General features: G+C 36.7%; 1 protein-coding gene across 5 annotated transcripts in view; it reads right to left on the bottom strand.

The window, feature by feature from the left end:
* The window catches only part of SPIDR (scaffold protein involved in DNA repair), a 175,329-nt gene that overhangs the window by 82,343 nt on the left and 71,014 nt on the right, over window positions 1-21,972 (bottom strand). For all 5 annotated transcript variants that reach the window (XR_015733361.1, XR_015733362.1, XM_034429723.3 and 2 more), the window contains exon 8: window positions 16,034-16,253. Coding sequence is in view for 3 of the 5 variants with exons in the window: in XM_034429723.3 (XP_034285614.2) it covers window positions 16,034-16,253 (220 nt within the window). In the remaining 2 variants the exon portion in view is untranslated. The remainder of the gene's footprint in view (window positions 1-16,033; window positions 16,254-21,972) is intronic.

Below are 21,972 nucleotides of genomic sequence, written 5' to 3'. Positions count from 1 at the left end.
AAAAAAAAAAAAGTTTTCACCTAGTACTGACAAAATATAATATAGAACCTAGGCAAGGTTCTCTGAGGAGCTTATTCTATAAAAGAGTAGAGTAACAACTCTCAAATGATCTTCTTTTTGTAGCATTATGCCTCATCATATTTGAAGAGGATTTCAGAAGAAAATGGTTGATGACTATGGTGCAATAGATGAATATGAGAAAAGGTAATCTGCCCCAAGCAATTTATTCTATTTATTATTCAGTTTACATCCCGCCTTTCTTCTGTACAACCCAAGGCAGTGTACATAATGTTCCGCTATCCTATTTTACCCATAACAGCAATCCTGTTAGGAGGGCTGGGCTAAGAAAAAGTAGTTGACCCAAAGTCACCTAGCCAGGTTTCATGCTTAACAGAGAACTAGCACCAGAACACCTTAACCACTAAATAAGCAATATGAATTCTCTCAATAGAATCATGCAGAATGATATGTTCCGTTCTTCCCATGTGTTTATTAAGAATTTGACCTGAATACTACTGAGAAACAGGCCAAATCAAGAGCTCAAATGCCATATCATGATCAATTACTTTGATAAAGAAGAGAAGTTCTGACTCCTTTGTTGTAGAGAAGCTTGTCACCGGAGTGTCTGCTAACTGCAGAAAAGTGGAACAAGGATGAAAAGCTTCAGGACAACAGAAAGGAACCTAGAGAAATAGTAGCATTAAAAGGCAACATCAGTACCAAAAGAGAGACTGCAATGAAGTGGGAAGCAGGGATGATATTGTAGCACATTGTAGTCTTCTGTAAGGTAAGAAAAGAGGGACAGAGAAAAATAGGCAGCCCTTCCTCCACATTAAGAGCCTGCTGGAAAGCAAGTGACAGCAACTGCAAGGCAGTTAGACAGCAGGCCTCTGACAGTCTCAAAGATTGATGATGGAACAGGTGAAGACGCCAGGTACTAGTAGCAGAAGACAGCTGCAATTGATGGCAACTCAGCAGAACATCTTCTATTAAGACTTTCTCAGAAAGTCTAGAAATACACAAAAGAAGTATCAATGATGGCTGGAGAGAAACAGGAAAAAGAAATGTCAAAGTCAGGAGATGACAGAATTCCAGTAGCAGCTTTGATGGAGACAACTGAAATAAGCCAAGAAGACCAAAGTGAAGCAATTATAGCAGACTGCCTCCACTTGGCCAGCTGGCAGTAGATCCTTGGTTTATCTAAGCTGATACGGCCATTTAAATAACCAAAACCACCTGTGTCCAATAAAAACAATAATACTTAGTCAGAGCATCTACCCAGTTTATAAAACTGTTCTTTTGAGGGGAGTATAACCCTAACCCTAATCCAAAGAGACAATCTTCCTACAAATAGTTTCCTATGTCTGGATTGTTTCTCTGTTTATTGGCTATTATTTCACAACACCGAACAGTGCAGTACTATTAACATACCTCATCAGATCAAAACAAGAGAATACATAATCCCCACCCAAGCAGAATGTGTAGAATCACTTTCCCTTGCATTCTATATGCCATATAGACAGATTCATAGCCTTCACCTGCCCAATAAACTTTACAGCAACTCTATGAGAAATGGCAAGTCTCTTAAAAAGAGTTCTCTGTAGTGAACATTCAATATTTGTTCTATAATAAGCAGCACCGTTGACAGTTAATATAGTCTTAACCATACATACTGTTTCACTGGATGGACTACAGACAGTATTTATTATTCTATTTATTTCTCACCTTTCTGCTCTGCAACTTTGCAAATGAATGGAGCTATAATACTATGAGTACCTACTATTTCAGCTGCACAGGCATGTGTATAACTTTTTAGGGTACCATAAATATATTATTTAACAGAAATAAATATTATGTTTGGATATATGTGCTTTTACAGGGAAACAGAATCACTCATGCTGGTTGTTTAATATTATATTCAACTTCTGCACTAAGTAGCTTTTTTTTTTTCAGTTGTGCTCTAAAAAGAAAAGCTCTGTAACAAACCTGTTTTTCTGAACTTTTTTTTATTCTCTCTACAGATCAATGAGATTAAAAAGTGGCAGACAGCCAAATACTCCAAACATTATAGTCATTAATAGATGCATTTAACATGTATGCAGCTTTTAAATGCAAGGCATCTGGTTCTAATTTCAATTCTGGCTTACAATAAAAGTGACTCCTCCACAATACTTGTATTATAAACTGTTCTCCGCCTCCCCCTCTTCCAATATTTTCCTCCTTTGTGGAAGAGGTTGTTCCTTCCTTCTTGCTGGAAGCCACCTGACCACTGCCAGGAAGAGGAATGCAAAACATTCCCAGGAGCAGTTCCTGACGTCAGCAGAGCTTTTCCCCTCCCAATGTTCAGAACTGTCTGGAAATTCCAGTCTCCAGAAGAACTAATTGAATGTGATAGCAGCTGTAGCCTGTACTGAATCATATTAATCTGCTTCATGCAAGCTGTCCCAAACAACCATAAACCTGATCATTTTTTTCATGGAAATAACATACACCATAAGTACAACTATTATTTTTGCAAGTATTATAATTAACTTGAGCAACTGCTCTAGCAAAATTAAATATATACCTATACATTTCATTTCTATTCCTTCTTTATAAGAGGAGGAATAGGAAAGGCAAGGAAGAAAAATATTTATAAATAAGACAGCCAGACTTCCTCAAGCAGCTTTATGTAATCCATAGTTCTACATACTTCATACTTCAGGATATAAATTTCTCCTTCCCTTCCACAAAAAAATAATAATAATTCAGTAACTATGTATATTCTGTTATGATTTTTTCCAGTCTATAACTACCAGTTCTGAGTACAGAAATATGTATGACCAAAGGATAGCAGCACATAGTTAGAATTTAGTGATCATCAGTATGATCTAAATCACAAGTACCATTAATATATTCCCAGAAAATATCTTAAATTAAAATTGTTGGTCTTGGAATTGATCATATATCAAGGCTTAATAGGATGTCTACTTTCATTTGGAATTGTTGACTGTGAAACAAAGATAAGACAGAATGTGAATATTAAAGTATGTCCACAAGTAATCCTATGTCTCCGGAGATGGAATTTATTACAGACAGTCTTTAGCCTACACGCATTTGTTCTGCGACTTTTCAAAGTTAAGGCACTACTGGAAAAATGGACATACAACAACCCCCCAAAATTCCAGCTATCACAGTACCCAATGGACATGTGATCGCAATCTGGATGCTTGAGTGGCCAGCTCGTGATTACTTCCTCCAAAGTAAAGGGGAAGCTTGCAGGGAAGATTGCTAGTCATTTCTTTAAGTTGCTCCTGCTTGTAGCACCTCCCCACACCTATGCACAGCCTTTACTGGTCTCCTAGGTCTTCTGAAATTTGCTGAGTCTGCCAAATCCTTGTATGTATTTGTTCTTAAGGCTTGATCTTACACAGCCAGAATCAGCCCCTCTGTCTCTTGCTTTCCTGCTCTTAACCATTGCCAAATCTTATTATCTACTTTACCTGTTATTTTTTTTTAATAAAAATTGTCTTCCCATCTCTTTTTTCTCTTCTTCATTACCATTACAAAGTACTGGTGGGTTGGTTGGTCTTTCTTGTAGGCCAGAGTGGTCCCTCCAGTACTCAGTAAGCCTTCATGCTATACTAGCTTCAGTGCTTTTCTTCACATCTTTCAGATATTCTTCCAGTGCTTTTCTTCTTCTTCAACCATTTGTTGTACTTGTAGTATTCCATGCATGGAAGTAGGGGGTGATTCAGTGTCATTATTTTTTGGTCTTCCTGTCCAGGGTTTTTAGTTTTGCTTCAGTCCAGCCCATTATTCCAGCTGTATATCTAATGATCAAATTACCCTGCTGTTAATTGCCTTGATGGTATTTTTCCCACTGAGTTTTGACTTTGAGTTCTTCATTCTTATGATTCATTTACTTCTAATCTTCTTGAATTCAGTGTGCTTAATGCTGTCAGTTTGAAGGATCCCTAGGAATTTGTAATGATTGTCTTCATCCAGACACTTGATGTTATTTCCACATGGCATCTTGATTCCTTCAGTTTTCACTATTTTTCCTCTGTTGATGGTAAGGGTGGCACATCTGGCCAACCCAAACTCCATTGCAATATCTTGATTGAATATATGGACAGTGTTCAGCAGGAATTCTATTTCAGATGGTATTTTTCCATACAGCTTCAGATATTATGTGAAAAGGAGGGATGAAAACTTGGCAGATGTTTTTGATGTTTGATAACCATGGCCTGACTTGTTCAGTATTGTTAATAGAGGAATCGGCAATAACGAACAGTAGTAATGAGAGTTAATCTCCTTGAAAGATTTATCTCTTAATATTAATTTGTCCCAATCTATTACCATTGACCGGCAATTGTGTCTTCCATTCTGCCACTGATTTTTGCATAAAGCTTTTGATATTTTTACTAATTCCTGCTTAGGCACTAGATTATCCAGTCATGTAATAGAGAATCAAATGCCTCCTTGTAATGAATCCAAACTACATTCAAGTTGGTCTTCCTTTAACTGTGGTTTTTCAAAATCATCTTGTCAATTAGGATCCGAATTCTTTTGTTCCTCCGCTACTTGGGCAGTTTCCTTTCTGCTCAGGTGGAAAGAGCTTGTTTTCAATGTTGGACTGCATTAACTACCACACCTTTTAGCAATTTGAAAATTGTTGGTAAGCAGGTAATTGGCCTGTACTTGCCTGGTGCTGCCCTTTTTGTTGGATCTTTCATTCAGGTGGGTCTTGCCAGATGTTAACCAATGTTTAATTTCACCTCCTTGCAGTATGTTATTAAATTGCTTGACAATGAGCGAGTACAGACCAATCAGATATTTCAACAAAACACCATGCAGTTCATCTTCACCTGGTCTTGAACTATTCATGATCTTCTTGCCCTTTTCTCCATCATCTCTGCTGTTAAATTCTTTCATTATAAGTTGTTGTTTTTCACTCTTGTCCACATCATTTATCCAAGCTACATTTTTGATGTATTTCTTTGGGTTGCCCTGTAGCTGTGCCGAGAACTGCCCTATCTTTTCTTTATCATGTCATGACCAATGTAGTGTCTCCATTGATGGACTGGTAGAAACATTTCTGATTCAACTGAAATTGGAGATTCTGCCCATAGTTGTGCAATTCTGCTGATCTTCTTCACCAGATATGTTATTTGCTGCTTTATTATTTCCAGTGCTTTCTTAATCTTCCTTATATCTTGGTGATACTTCTTGATCAGGTAGTCTTTGGTTTTCTCGTTCTTCACCTCTCCTTTTGTTCTAGCTTGTTTTCACCTGAGCTTAGCAGGCTGATCTTCCATTTTGGTGGTGCACTGTTTGGCTTTTTTCTTGCTTTTTATATCCAAGTAGTTATTCCATTATAACTACAGCCATGCAGTACATTAATTGGTTGTGTCTTGCAATGAGCTGCTTGTATTTGATATAATAGTATTGACATCTTTTAATATTTGTGCTAGCTGTTTCATTAGAACAAACTTCAATGTAGGCAACCTTATTCTGTTGCTTTACTGTTGGTTTATATGCCAAGTTATTCTTTGTTTCAATTTAACTCTTGTTTTTTTTTTTTTTTAATTGAAAGGTTTTGTTCTTCTGAGAAGATAGAGGAGAGCAGTCGCAGTTTGGGAATGAAAATAACTCAGTAGCTATGCTGGCTTCCTTTATTGCAGACTCTCCCTGGTTTGCCTCTACAGTCTAAGCCACTTCTGGCAATGCTTTGATTTCTCTGCCCTTCACAGTTCTTCCAAGTCTGCTTCTGTGAATATTTTATTTTGTATTATAAATCAGTGTTGATCCGCTAGTCTCCATTCTGTAATTTCTGATTCTGGATGTTGTTCTTTCCAGAACTGATGCATTCTTTTCAAATAATCTCTTTTCATTTGACTTGATTTGTAATAATAGATTATTCTTTGTTTCAATCTTTGTGTATTTGTGACAGGTAAACAACTTTTCTACACCTACTTGGCCTTTGGTTGTGCTCAGCGAAAGGTCCTGAGTTCTCTAGACCATTTGTCGCCAGATGTCCAGGAACTCCAACACCTAATGTGGACTGCTGTTGTGACCTGGGCGATGACTGATCTGGTATGTGTTCCTATAAATTACATCTTACCATAGTGTTTATGGGAGAGACACTCATCTTGCTCCTCTGATGAGATTGTCTAGTATGGTCGAACCTCTGGCATGACCTTCATCTTCCTCAGAGTACACAAGCCCCATAAGCACATCAAGGCAGTGCCTTTCTGGAGGCAGTACCATATCATGGGTATGGAGCATTAGCATTTTTTAGTATTATTATAGCTTGTTACAGTCAAACCAGATATTTAGATTTGATCTGGCCTATGAATCCTTTTTAAGGACCTGGGATAGGCAGATCATTGTTTGATGGTATGAAAGGTACCATAGCATTATTATGTATGTAGATAATCTACAGTTAGATTCATAATCTGAAACTAGTGGAAACTTATTACTTTGCACATTTTATGTATATATTTAGTTTATTTGAACATATAAGCTACCCACATCCAATGAACTCTGAGCAGTATACAAAACTAGAAAAAAAAAGCCATAAAATCAGATAAAAACATTAACCAAATGAACATTTCAAGACTAATATAATCCCTCACACAACAAAAGTCAAACAAAAGACTGGGACCCTAAACAAATATTAAGCCTGGGACTGAGGTCAGTTTTCAGAGATTCCTGGAAATCTAGGAAAGAGAATGCAGTCTTTAACACTTTCCCTTAACTGGGTGAGGGGGTAATATTGTTACAGAGTTTTGGGGCTGTGACAGAGAAGGCACACTTCCTTAGAGCGATGAAAACAACAGATTATGTTTAACGCAGGCATCTAGAATGCATCTACTCTGCTGGAACATGCTGGGCAGGAAGAAATGACTGGAGGCAAGTGGTCACTCAGATATTCAGGCCCTATTCCATACCTACCTACCTACCACCTACCTATCTATCTATCTATCTCAATGCTCTACAGCCTGCTGAAGAAATATTCACAATCCCTATCATATATGCGGCTTTCAAATGTACAGTATGCATGTATATATATGTACATATGCATATTTTCATATGCACATATACATTAATGTAACGGATGTAAGTTGGAAATCTTGTGTACCTCCCAGCATTATCCACATGCTGCAGGGCCATATTTGCCTCCAAATTGTTTCTTCTGGGAAATGCTACCAATTCACGTGCATATACATGAGTGGAGAGATAAATGATGAGGCAGATGCCGATTTCTGGCTCTGCTCAGTCCTCTACTGGCTGTCCTCAACTTATGACCATAATTGAACCCAAAATTTCTGTTGCTAGTTAAGACAGTTGTTTAATTTTGCCCCATGATATGATTTTTCTTGCCATAAGTATTAAATGAATCACTGCAGTTGATAAGTTACTAACATGGATGTTAAGTGAATCTGGCTTCCCCATTGACTTTGTTTGTCAGAAGGTCACAAAAGGTGATAATGTGACCAAAAGGTGATCATACTTACCACATGGTCATAAATATGAATCAGATGCCAAGCGTCCCAATTTTGATCACATGACCATGGGGTTGCTGCAACAGTTTTAAGTATGAAAAACAGTCATAAGTCCCTTTTGTTGGTGCCATTGTAACTTCAAACAGTCACTAAACAAATGGTTGCAAGACGAGGACTACTTGTACTATCTTTTCCTGTGAACAACCAATAGTCTTCAAGAACCAAAAGGAGTTCTCCTATACCAATTGCTGATATTTCTTAGACATTATTCCTTACTCTATTTATTTATTGTATATGTAGAGTTTTACATAATAAAATACTCATTCTTATAATAAGCTGCACATGTAAGGGTTATTGTGCATTTCAATTATTTTGAATTCCAAAGAAACAAACACCATTAACCTTTCATTTTTTTGTTTCCCAGAAAAAAATAATTAATCACAGATTTAACTTTTTAAAAAAATTTGTTTATTCCATGCCAGGCTTTTTTTCTTAATATGTATGGGCGAGTTGGGATTACAAAAGGAACACATGTAGGTTTCATCTTTCACTTTAGGTTATTTTAAAAGCATTGATTGTTTTATTATTCCTCCAATTCTGTTTTTAACAATAGTTTCAGTTATTGGGGGGGGGGCGCAATTTTTACTAGCCAAAGGAGTCATCTTGCAGGAAGAAAGAATTGGAAAGGCATAGTTAGGCTAAACTATTTATCACAGCAAAACTTTCCATGAGTATCTTAAAGGAAAGAAAGTTGTTCAAATATGCCTCAAAATCCCATGACCTTCCTAAGCCTCATTTCCAGAGATTTGCGGTCATGCAGTCATATCCAACATTCCCTGGTCCAAATTCAGTAAGAAATTTGATTCCTTTTAAATCATTAATGGAAGCTTCTGGAATGCAATTGCAAACTCTCAGATTCCTTGAAATAAATATATATAAATTAAGAAAACATAATTTATCAACATGGATTGTCACAATTTTAACTTCAGAAACAAAAAGACATATTTCAGAGACTAACAGAAAAAGCTTAGAAAGTCCAAAACGAAAAAGGGCATAGAAATAAATTCTACATAAAACATATTTTTGTGATATCTTGGTTTTTGATATACTGCCATGCCTTAAATGTTAGATACTGAAAGAAATGCTAGTCTTAAGAGCAATCACAACTTTAAACATGACCTATATATACAGTACCATACAGGTTCAAGCAAACTCAACTCTTAGTTCATCAACATGCAGTTCATGACTGCAGCAGCTTGCCAGGAAGTCTTTCAAAGTATTTTATTGACTTCCCACTCTAATCTACAGTCTTCTTATTTCTTTATATTCTCCCAGCCACATACTAACCACTATGGATCCATCCTTTTTAATTTCTTAGCCCAGTCAAGTGCTGACATGATTTCAATCCTTTCGAATACTGCTTTTTTTTCACTACTAAACTGAAATTTCACTTCCAACTTTCTGTGGCATGAAGACTCCTTACTAATCACTTTCATGGAACATTTCTTAAAGATATCACCTATATCTCATCTCTAGCCTGCTGCAATGGCAATCTGAAATCATCTTCTGCTTTTCTCCATTAAACTGATGTTTTCCGTCTTCTTTCAACATTAGTTTCACCATACAAATAACCAGTGACATCTTGGTGATAAATCTGGCAAAAATATGATCATGCCTTCTACTGATCAATTAATTCTGCAGGCACACTCTTCCCCACCAATGTTAGGCTCTCTAGGCATTTTGAGTTGGGCTAAAAGAAAGTCCAGACACCTCATTTTAGTGCATAGTAGAATTGCCACCTGGGGATTTTGTTTTGAGTTATTTTACCATACAAAAATCATGTCTCCATGACAACGATGGTCAAAGAGAAAGATAAGTACAGCTTGTGAAAGAAGCAGGGTTAAGCAAGAATTGACTGTTAATCCAAATCCCAACCTCATCCCAACTGACTGATCAGTTTTTTGTGTTTTATGTTGATACAAGCCTTTCTCTCTCCTGGTAGAGCAATAGTTTGGGGGGAGGGGAGCAATGTTCTGGTGAAGCACAGGATGAGCACAAGATGAAACTAACAGAATGGTCAGAGTTCCCAAAACATCTATCAGACAAAACGAATTTTTTTACACAACATATAACGTTTGGAATGTGCTACTAAGAGATGTGATGCTAACTACCAGCTTGGCTATCAGCAGGTCTAGACCAATTTATGGAAGACACAGGGAGCAATAACTATTATTTGATGGCAGAGTGGCTGCCTCTGAAAGCCATCTACTGGGAAACAAGTAGGCGTCCTTGTGCAAATATCCTAGTTACAATTCCTAATACAACTTCAGATAAAGAAATCTTGATTCAGCCCATATGGGTGATATGGCCCAACCCCTGTAGTCCTTCCCCCACACCTGCAAAAATGCACAGCTACCAGTCTCTAAAAAGATTGACTACACTGTGCCATGCAGATTTCCCAACAGAATTGCACTTCTATCTTCATCGCAACACTTAATTTATCCTCCAAACATTTCTTTTCCTAATGCATTCAATGACTACTGAAGTCAGACAACTATAATACCTATTACCTGGTTATGATTTTTCTTTCCATATGTTGTTTAGTACAAAGTTAACATTCAGATGAATAAATATTTAAACCTAAATTTTATGGGCAAGTAGCTACTAAGCAGATAAATATTTTATCAATGTAAACTTTTCAACATTGATTAAAAATAATTCAGAGATATTTCTATATTAGAAACTAAACTAATATTAGATTAACTCTACCAAAGAATGTTAACAGAGAAATAAATTCAACCATTTTATTGAAGCAAGCAACCATTTTATTTGCAGATTTCTTTAATCTAATTTGTTTGGTAAGTGGACATTTTTAAACCTAAAATAAAAGCAGATGTGTACTTCTAAGACTAGAGTATAATAGGATTCTGATGTTAAATTTGTTGCTGTAATTTATTGTATTTTCAAACAAATTGCAACCCTTTTTATTATTATATGTTCTAGTGCTAATATCCCTTGCCTACTCAAAAGCCAAAGACAGAAATTGTTGGAATCAATTTAGCAAAATCTGCTACCTTCAATGTTTATTTTGTTTCAATTTATTTGATAAATTTGTTTTATTTCTAGACTTATAGGGACTGCTTTTATCCATATATTACATATTCTTCAGATATTTCTTTATTCCTATGAACATGCAATTGTTTTTGCATGTACATAGCAATAATTGTTTTTTAATTATTATAGAAAGATGACAAATAAAATAAACACATTGATCAGTTGGGACAGTGTTTTTGTATTTGTGCACAAGCATTTCCATTGACTATTAATGGAGACTGACTGATCTGGTATTATGATGGTAGCAAAGGCAACAAATAAAATCATTCTATCATCATATCATTCCACTTGCATAACAGCTACTAAAAAGTTTAGAATTATTCAAATATCTTCATGCAAATATTTGATTATAGATACACACTGGGACAGTAAACTGATTGAAGATCAACTTGATTGAAGTTGTGTATAAATTTATTATTTTCCATATATATATATCAAGCAAACAGTATTTTACTGGGGTTTTAGTTAATAAACCTTGGACTTCCTATAGGTATATATTATCCCAAATATAAAAGGCTAAATGTAAGTCAAATTCCACTGTGATCTTTTCCGTGTCTTACATGAGATGTACAAAGGTCAGGTCCCATAAGCCAACCATAATATATTTTATCAATTATTTTCTTTAAGAAAAAATGTTACTGTATTTAAAAATGTTCAAAGGTCTTGTGTCAATTGGGTAAGGAGCGTTTACACATAATCCTTCACTTACAACTGATCATTTAACAACCGTTCATAGTTACAATGATCGATGCTCTATGGCCTGCAAAACATTTTCAACCATCCTAAAATATCACACCACTCCCCCTGCGGTCAAATTACTGTATTTTGGGTGCTTGGCAATCTCTCTGTATTTATAACTGGTTGCCAAGCACCTCAAAATTATGTAATTCTTAAAAAGGAGCCTCCTTAAGGATGGCAAGAAGAGCCCCCACTTGCAGACTGGCAGAAGGCAGCCTTTGTAGAAAGGCAATGCCTCACTCTGCCTGGGTGCATCTATAGAAACTACAGAAAAACAGAAAGGTAAGTTGTGAACTGCTAGGCCCTGGAGCTGGCCAAGGGCTTCCACATATAGCTGGGTGGGGAGCAGGCTAAAAGCCTCTAGGGCCATGGAGGGTTCAGGTGCACTGATACACCCTCGAATTAGTTGAGGGAATCTGGGCATAGCTAGGTGGGAAGCAGGCCAAGGCCATCCAGGGCTGCAACAGCCTTGTGCATGCCAGAAGGTTCTGGAGCCGGTCAATGCCTCTTAGCCCGAAGCACGTTTTTGCATGCTGCTGTGCCCCGGGTCTCCCAGGACCTCCCCCAACTCAAGGCACCTCCACGCTCTGCTTAATGACTTGTGCAATTGTTTAACAACCACAATTTGGTAAGCAGGCTTTATAGTCATTAAGCAAAGCAATCACATGACATCTTACTTAATGACCATATTTGCTCAACAACTGAGATTCTGGGTCTAATTGTGGTTTATTTATTTATTTATTTGATTTGATTTTTATACCCCCCTTCTCCAACAGGACTCAGAGCGGTGAACAGCCGAGATAAAACATAACATATAAAATTTAAAAAACAGTTTAAAAGACATTAAATAATTTTGGTCCTCAATTTAAAACAACCCAGTTAAAACCAATTTCAAATTAAAACCGAAAGGATGGGATCAAGCCAGCCCGGCTAGATGAAATAGATATGTTTTCAGGGCCCAGCGAAAAGTCCGGAGGTCTGGTATCGTGCGTATCTCTGGGGGTAGGTCGTTCCAGAGGGCAGGTGCCACCACAGAGAAGGCTCTCCCCCTGGGGGTCGCCAGCCGACATTGTCTGGCCCACGGCATCCTGAGGAGGCCCTTTCTGTGCGAGCGAACTGGCCGGTGGGAGGCTATTGGCGGCAGAAGGCAGTCTCGTAGATACCCCGGCCCTAAGCCATGGAGCACTTTAAAGGTGGTCACCAACACCTTGAAGCGCACCCAGAAGACCACCGGAAGCCAGTGCAGCTCGTGCAGGAGAGGTCACATGGGAGCACCCCGTCGCTCCCATAATCCCCCGTGCGGCCTCATTCTGGACCAACTGGAGCCTCCGGGTGCATCCCAAGGGGAGCTCCATGTAGAGAGCAATTGTGGTTGTACGTTAAGGAATACTTATAGAAGAAAATGAACAGTTAATTTATTTTGATAATAAATTGTCTAATAGGGCTGCCTTTTAGTACACTCAGCATAAAGGCAACAAAATCTCCATTCCTGTGGTAGAAACACAGGCTGAATGGGAGATGGGAGTCAAAAGGAATGCCAGGATGGAATCACTCTGGAGAAGGAAGCATCATAGACCAGACTGGAAACCTTGTCTGTTGGTTCCCAAAGAAATAGAGACAGTCTAGGGAGATTCTTGTAATATAATTGATCAGTGATAAAATAACTGTTTTGGCCTATTCGTAGAGTTTTGGTTCCTTGCATCTGACTATTTCCCCAATAATCTTCTTATCTAATCCAAGAATCTTAAATCTGACCTACTCATTAAAATTTATATAGCGATCCATCTATATCAGTGATGGCTAACCTTTTTGCCATCGCGTTCCAGGAGGGGGTGGTGGTGGAGGTTTGCGCATGCCCACACCCTTAATTCTGTGTGGCCTGCCCTGCGCATGCACGCGCAACCCCCCCTTCCCCCCCTCCTCTCCTGGCACGCGATGGCCCGGTAGGCCCGTTTTTCTTTCTTACCTGGCTCCAGATCCTCTCTATGCATCTGGGAAGGGTGAAAAGAGCCTTTCCCACTCCCTCAAAGGCCTGAAAGGACCCATTTTCCAATTCCTGGTGGGACAGGAAGTGACGTTTTTTGTTGTCCCACTGGGAGTTGGAAAATGGGCCCTTTCAGGCCTTTGGAGGGCCTCCGAGGGAGTGAGAAAGGCTGTTTTCGCCCTCCCTAGACTCATAGAGAGGATCTGGAGCCAGGTAAGAAAAAAAAACAAGCCTTCCCCATGCCCCTCCTCCGGCCCTCCGGAGGCAGGAAACAGCCTGTTTCTCTACTTCTGGTGGGCCCAGAAGGCCCAAAAATCAGTTGGCCAGCGCACATGCGCCCCAGAGCTGAGCTGGCGTGCCCACTGATATGGCTATGCGTGCCACTGGGGCACGCATGCCATAGGTTCGCCATCACGGATCTATATCAAGCTCTGGGCAGCTCCTAGTCAGCAATTTAACTTCATATTTACAGGCCACAAATGTATGACATATTTCTTTTACTGCTGTATACAATTTCATTAATATCTGTTATTTCAATTTAGGAGAATATTCCATTTAACATGGATTTTGAGCTGAATTAAAACACATGAGCATATTATTAGTAGCAAATGCAATCAGCTAATTCCTTATTTCCTCCCCAAATTTACTGATAATTTAAAACAAATGCCCCAAACTAGTCTCTGAGGGATTCTTCTAGTTTGTTCCAAAATATATTGCCTTTAATAAAAATGTCATGTTATTTTCTCTGTAGTTAGCATCTATTCTAAACCCATTTCTCTCCAAAACTGTTTTCATTTATTATTACATTCATTGTGAATAGAAAACTTGACTTTTTAAATGAAGAATTATTACAGGTAGAAGATAATCATTCATAGCTGTGGGAAATTAAAAGCCAATAATTATTTATACATTTACCCTTGGCCAAATTAATTAAAAGTGTTTATTATTTTATATTTTAATAGGGCTAGATTTTAGCTCTACTACTTCATTATTAAATGTGGGGTTTGGCCAATCTAGAGAACAGAAGGACTAGAGGTGACATGATAACAGTATTCCAGTATTTGAGGAACTACCACAAAGAAGAGGGGGTCAACTTATTTTCCAAAGCACCAGAAGGCAAGACAAGAAACAATGGATGGAAACTAATCAAGGAGTGAAGCAACTTACAATTACGGAGAAACTTCTTAATAGTTAGGGCAATTAACCAGTGGAACAGCTTGCCTTCAAAAGTTGTATGTGCCTCATCATTGGAGGTTTCTAAGGAAAGATTAGACAACTACCTATCTGAAATGGTATAGGGTCTCCTGCTTGACCAGGGGGTTGGACTAGTCACTAGAAGACCTCCAAGGACCCTTCCAGCTCTATTGTGATTGACTGATTGAATCCATACTGAAAGGGGTATGAAGCACAAATCATACTATATATAAAGTCACATGAACATTTAAACCAATATTATGGTTAAAAAAGCTTTAAAAAGTTAGGAAATGGCTTTGTTTCAAAAAAATTCTAAAATTCCAAATTTCTAAAGATTTGATTATCAAGTATGTGCTACAATAACATGAAAGAATTTGATAAAAGACTAATTTGCTTATTGCTCCCAATTCAAGTAGAAGAAAAACAACTGCTTTAAAATAAGACCTTTGGACGTCAAATCTTATTTTGAATGATGATATTAGGCAGAAGCTAAGCAAGCTGTTCCATTTTTTCCCATATAAAATAGTTTATTATCTCCAGTTCTTTGAAGGGGTAAACATCTACAGATTGTCCAATTACATCTTTTTTCCAGCAGTGCTTCTGCCGTAACTGACTTTGAATTTTGTTGAATTTTATTGTAGGGTGGCTCAGTGTCTTTCCCTTATCAGAGCTTTTTACTTTTTCTGTTTCTACAAAATCTTCAAAGCAGGAATGTAAAAAGGACTTACTTTCTTTTTGATGGTAGGGATTTGGATGTTTATTTTTTTTATCTGTACTGTCTGCTTAAATATCTATAACTTTTCAAAATGCACAGATGATATCAAAGGGCTCTATAAAAACAATGGTAACAAAATTTCTTTGATTTCTTTTGTTTGGAACTTCCCCCTCCCTTTTTTGGAGAAAACAAGGTACTGTTCATCTCATACCAGAATAAAATGTTATGAAGAATAAATGTCTTTAGCATACAGCATTAATCCTGCATGATTATCAGCAAAAACACTATAATAGTAAAGCTCTTTTTCTACTGGAATCTCTTATATGCATTTAATCAAATGCAAATTAAATATGTTAATGGTTGAATTATTCCTATATCTTAGCATTTAGCGAAATGCAGGAACATAAGAAATAGACAACAAAGGCAACTACATTATTACTAGAATAAAAAAATAAATAAAACTTAACTTAAATTTGGGTCTCTTCTAAAAGAGAGCTACTGCTAAAGGAGCACTTAGGTATTTTTATTTATCTTATATCCCACCTTTTTTTTTTTTTACAAATAACGTGGCAAACATATCCAACACATATTCCTATTTTTCTCACAACAACCCTGTGAGGTGAGTTGGGCAGAGAGAGAATGACTGACCCAAGGTCACTCAGTTGGCTTTCATGACCAAGGCAGAACTTGAACTCACAGTCTCTTGCTTTCTAGTCTGGTGCCTTAATCACTAGACCAAACTGGCTATGATATGATTGGTTGAGGGTATGACTGGTTGAGAATGTTTTATGTGCTTACCAAGGAGGATGAATATATATGACGTCCTGTGGTACTGCCTTCAAATGAGCTGTTGTTTCTTTTGCAAAAAGAACTTTAAGTCTTGGCTGAATTTCAACAATTTCTTTTATGATAGAACCATCAGCACAAATTTGGCCCAGTTGATGACAGATAGCTATGCAAAGAGTGCATTCTTCATGCATTTCTAAGATCTTCACAATTAATACACCAGGTTTGCCACCTAGAAGTTAAGCAATAAAACACAATTAAGAATTGATGAAAACATATGAAAAGAAAATTTTCTAAAATTTCTCAGCTACAAATAAGAAATCAGAAATGAGTTTGTATGGACTTCTTTTAATTGCATAGATCTTCAGGAAAACAAAACTTTGTATCTGTTACAGAACAATTTATTCTTAAGTGTTTTTTAATAAACTTAAACATTAAATAATATGTCATAACAAAATGGAATTATATTTAAGACAATGCTATCCAAACATTTCCAATTATTTGGCTTGTTAGAAACTGGCATGAAAAACATGTGCTAGAGACTCTCATAGGCTAGTAGTTTTTGCAGTTATGAGGCAATTTCCTGTATTTCTATCAAAACAACACTCCTCAAAAGACCGAGACTAAATCGGCAGGCCTCATAATCTCACTTATGAAAAAAGTTAGCATCTAAAAACTTAAGTTATCCTTAGTCATCTTAGTAGAAAGAAAATTTTCTAATAAAGAAAATACTGCACAAATCGTGCAATAAAATCCCAAAGCAAGGGGAAGCTAGTGTGTCACTATAATTTTATCCATTGTCAATATCTCATGAACTATTGAAGAATGATAGCAAAATCATTTTTACCAGTGTAAATGCCAACTTGCTTGATCATATGAAGAACAGACTACAGCTTCTGTGGACAGCAAAATTTATGTGTTTACTCTTATTTAAAAGCTGTATCCTGTTATTCCCCTCCCTTCCCCCCTTATATTAGATTGTATTTTAATATTTGTGTATGAAACATAATGAAGATATTTATTTTAAAAAGCTGTCCAGCAAAGAAAAAACAAAAACACATTTGACACTTTGAAATATTAAAGCATTGGAAAAGATCTTCTGTGATGTTTGAATATGGTGTACCAGGATTTCTAAGTAACTAGAAAGTGCAGCCAAGAAGGGGCTTAAAGCACAACATCAAAGAAAACCTGTTCCTGAAACTGCAGCTGCCCTATCAGTTAGGTTCTACATGGAACTCACAAGGCTAAGTTCTTCCCTGGAAGGCAAATCTTTTCGAATACTTGCCTAGAATAAAAAAAAGTTACATGTCAAATGTGGAGGAAGAAATTTATTATAAAACCTAGAAATATATCACTATGGAATAGAAGAAAGTTCTATCTAAAATTTGAAAATCCACCCGATATTACTTACTCATTTCTAATCTGATTGTTGTATCTTTCTTGTATTGCAAAAAATTCAAAATGGGCAGAGCAACGTCTCTGCTAAAAGCTCACCAGGCATAATGTGTCGAAGCCAAGGCCTAGCATAGTAGAAGAGTCCAAAACAGAAACAGCAATTCCTGCCTTTCCTGTATTGCTTTTCTTTTATAAGTCTTATTCCTTCTTGATGTATATAGACAAAGTCAGTCTGCACTCATCTACATAATTTATTGAATGACTCTCTCTCTCTCCCTCTGTCCCTCTCTCTCTCTCTCTCTCTCTCTCACACACACACACACACACCACCACCACCACCTTTACAAATTTGCTGTGAGGAGAAAATGAGGAAATTGAGAACATTTATGTTACCTTTGAGCTCTTGGATCAAAAGTAAGGCATGAATGAAATACATATGCATATAAATCTTTATTTTCATTACTGATTTCATTAGTGGTAGAATTCCAATTAGCCCCACAACTGATTTCAATTTAAAGAAGTTAAGTAAGTACCAAGAACTAACTTGAAAAATGAATGTAAATACCTGTCATACTGTTTATTTCATGGATACATATATGCCTATTTGAGATAACAAACATTTGAAAATAAGTCTAAACTTATATTTTAAAAAATAAGTAATGCTGTGCAAAATATTATGCACAAAAGCCAGCCAATTTCAGGTGGCCTGTGTCAGCACATATATTTGAACTAGGCATAGCTGCAAAACATGTTCCAGGCAGGAGTGATTGAAGAAAAAAATAGAGCCATTTGCAGAGAGTAAATGGAGACTAACATTTTGGTGTAGTGGTTAAGGCATCAGGCTAGAAACCGGGAGACTCTGAGTTTTAGTCCTGCGTTAGGCATGAAACCAGCTGATGACCTTGGGTCAGTCACTCTATCTCAGTCTCAGGAAAGAGATAATGGCAAATCCCTTTTGAAAATGCTGCCAGGGAAACTGCAAACACTTGTTGTCAACGTTTAAAAAAACAACAACAAACGACTGACTTGAAGGCATTTTTAAAGGGCTCTGGAGAAATTGGTAGGTTAACCTGCAACCCACATGGAAGACAAAGCGAGAAATGGTAAGACATATTCAGCCTTCCCTTACATATCCCATAAGATTCCTGTTTTAGGTTTCAGTTAAACCTAATTTCCTGTTTTTGTTTTGAGTTGAAAATAACACTAATTCTATGGTTTGTATACACTCCAAGAAACAAGAATCAGCAATCTTCAAATATCTAGTAAAAGATAAACAGGGCAGTTTGTATGACTAGGTTTGAAGTAAGTTTTCTCCATTTCTAGAATTGTGTCCAGTCCAGTCCACTCCTCCTCCTCTGGTTGAATAGCACTGAATGGTAGAATTAATTAGTTATGGAAAATAGATTATAGCAAATGGGGGACAAGTAATTTTTAGCATCTAGACATTTTTTTTTTTAGAAATCCATACATTAATTATACCCCAAACTCAATTTTACTGGCAGTTGCAAGTCTAGTTTCTACCTTCTCAGAGGCAGTTTACATTTAAAGCCATACCTTTCCAGAAAAGTCCCGTATGCTTGGGCATGTGTATGCATGTGTGTGTATGCACATACAAAGGCAGACCATTCTAAATTAAAGTCCAGTTGCTTGATTTTGAATATATGTCAGGTTCAGGCTGCATTTAGCTATTCTAACATTCTCTCCTATGTATATTCCCATTCCTTAGGTCTTATCCTCAAAATCTAGATGATAAGACAGGTGAAAACAGTGTAATGAACAGGTGAATGCAGACAAGGTACAGTCAAATAATCCAATTTAGCTCTATTTATTTATTCAATTTTTTCTTATTTTTGGATAGCTGCTTATCTCCTATCAATGACACTTAACAGCTCACAGCAATTAAAACAATACCCAAACCACAAACATATAAAATCAATAAAAAGCAGCATTAAAAACAGAAAAATGACTATAATCAGCACAACATCCAATCAGTACCTCACAATCAACACATCAAAGAGCTCTTGTAAGTACCACGGTGCCAGCCATATCAAGCAGACAAAAGATTGAAGCAAAAAAACATACACAAAGCTAATTTGCATGGAGAAACCTAGGAATACTAACTAAAGTTGTCATTTCCATTAGCAAATTGGTATGAATCCGATCCATTCAGAAAAGTTTGTTGTACTTGATCGTATTTGGCTTAGAAACTCTCATACATATTTCACCAATCTGCTATAAAAGAAGAATCCAAAATAGATCTCTTAACTCTGCCCCTTCTCCCTCATTTTACTATGTTTACTAGTAGTTTTACATCATCCATATGGTGATAGAATTTATTTTTCCTTTCCAATGCAGGAAGTGAGCATCTGCCTTTGCTTCTCTGAGGAAGGACATGCTATTGCCAAATAACTGCAGCAATAACATTATATCCTCTGAGAAGTTGACATATGCTCTAATGAGAAATTGTTGTGGTATCAAAAGCAGCCAGAAAAGATGGCCAGCTACTGTCATCTTGGTTTTTTTTTTTTTAATAACTATGAGCCAAGGCTCTTGCAATCAAAAAACTATGTGCATTCATGACAGAAACAACTGAGAAAGGCAAAGTAGCCTCCATAATTGGGAACTAGAGAACTTAACTAATAGAGGGTGTTTTATAAGGAACTGCTGCCTTTCGAAAAGTGATATTTAAGCTCAAATACAAGACATTGCTCTTTCTAATGAAAAGAAATGGATGGAATTTTCTCCTCTCATTATATGCTGTATTTTATAGACACATACTGTATATTGTTTTGGCCCCATTTGAATAGTTCAGAGCTAGTTCTGTTATACTGCTGAATGAGATTTTGTTCTGGATTCTGTTAGATTTTGAGGTGAGAATCAATGTAAGAGAAGGGAGGGAGGGAGGGAGGGAGGAAGGAAGGAAGGAAGGAAGGAAGGAAGGAAGGAAGGACATTTCAACTGATGTAATCTATCAGATGTTTCCTTGTTCTAGCAACTAAAGGTTCTAGAGAGCAACTGAGGATTCTGAACAGCTTACCCTCTAGTTCCTCATGCTCTGATTATTCAATCAAATGATCTGAGTGATGACAAATTCTTGGCTTCTAATCTTGGCAAGCATTTTGGAGATCTGTCTTTCACTCTGAAAATGACATTCAGAGCCCATATTGGGTTCAGGGTGGGTCATTATAGTTCTGTAACATAAAGTAGATGAATATGGCACTGATTTGCTGGTCCTCTTCTGCAAGAAGCTCAATCTCTTTGATCTTCAATTTCTCCAAATACATAAAAAGGAAGCATCAGAAATCTTTCCTCTGAAGCCCAATATTTCTGTTGCTAAGTGAAACATTTGTTAAGTGAGTTTTGCTCCATTTTACAACCTTTCTTGTCACAGTTGTTGTGTGAATTACTGAGGTTGTTAACTTAGTAACATGGTTGTTAAGTGAATTTGGCTTCTCCATTGACTTTGCTTGCCAGAAGGTTACAAAAATGATCACATGGCTCCAGGGACAGTGCAATCATTATAAATGAGTCACTTGCCAAGCATCTGAATTTTGATCATGTGACCATGGGGAATGATCATAAGTGTGAAAAATGGTCATAAGTCACTTTTTTCAGTGCTGTTTTAACTTTGAACAGTCACTAAATGAACTGTTGTAAATCGAGGACTACCTGTATAACCAGAGTTATCCTACAGATAATATTATGGATATTCTTTCAGCCAAATTACATACCTGAATTCTGACAAAATGTATTTATATGTGGATATTTTAGTTTGAACTACAATTCATTTATTCATTCACTTCAAGTTTTTAATAAAGCAAATTATCTAGTAATTATTTAAAAAATCCAATCAAAAATATATAATCTGCTTTTAAACAATTGAATGTTGTTCCCCAATATAACAAATGTACAATTCTTTTTGTTTCTCATGTTACTTAATCTCAGAGTCATATCTCTAAAAATGACACAGTATAAATAACTGCAATGCCACTTACCATTTGAAATAATTTCAGTTAATTTCAGTTAAATTCTATCATTCAAGCAAAACAGGAATTATAGTGTTAACAACTAATTATATAATGCGACCTGAAATTCATCAAATCACTTCCAGACAATACAATATGCGACAATGAACATGACTTGACATGACTAATTGTGCTGTTGGCTTCTTCAGAACAGATTTAGATCTTGGTCAAAAAAAAAAAAAAAGCTATATCCTTACATACTGTCCATGTTCAATGAATGGAATGCTCACTGCCCATGATCAATGTGTGTATATATATATATATATATATATATATATATATATATATATATATATATATTATTTATTCAGTGAATGCTATAAGTAAATATCTTAGAGTTCCAGAGAGTGGCAGATGTGTATGAGGATAATGAGATATTCTGGAATTCCCATTTTCCAAAGGCATTATAACTTGAATGACTGACATAACTGAAGGCCTCCTTATAGTCAAAGAAATGGATTTTTAAAATTAAAAGATAGGACATTCCCATATCATTGACAGCGAGTCCATCAAAACCACTGTTCATTTCAA

This window comes from Pantherophis guttatus, chromosome 3, assembly GCF_059756535.1.
Source record: "Pantherophis guttatus breed Tessera chromosome 3, ASM5975653v1, whole genome shotgun sequence".
In the NCBI taxonomy this organism is placed as follows: Eukaryota; Metazoa; Chordata; class Lepidosauria; order Squamata; family Colubridae; genus Pantherophis; species Pantherophis guttatus.
The sequence above is the reverse complement of the archived record's forward strand: the minus strand, read 5'-3'. Positions and strand labels throughout refer to the sequence as shown.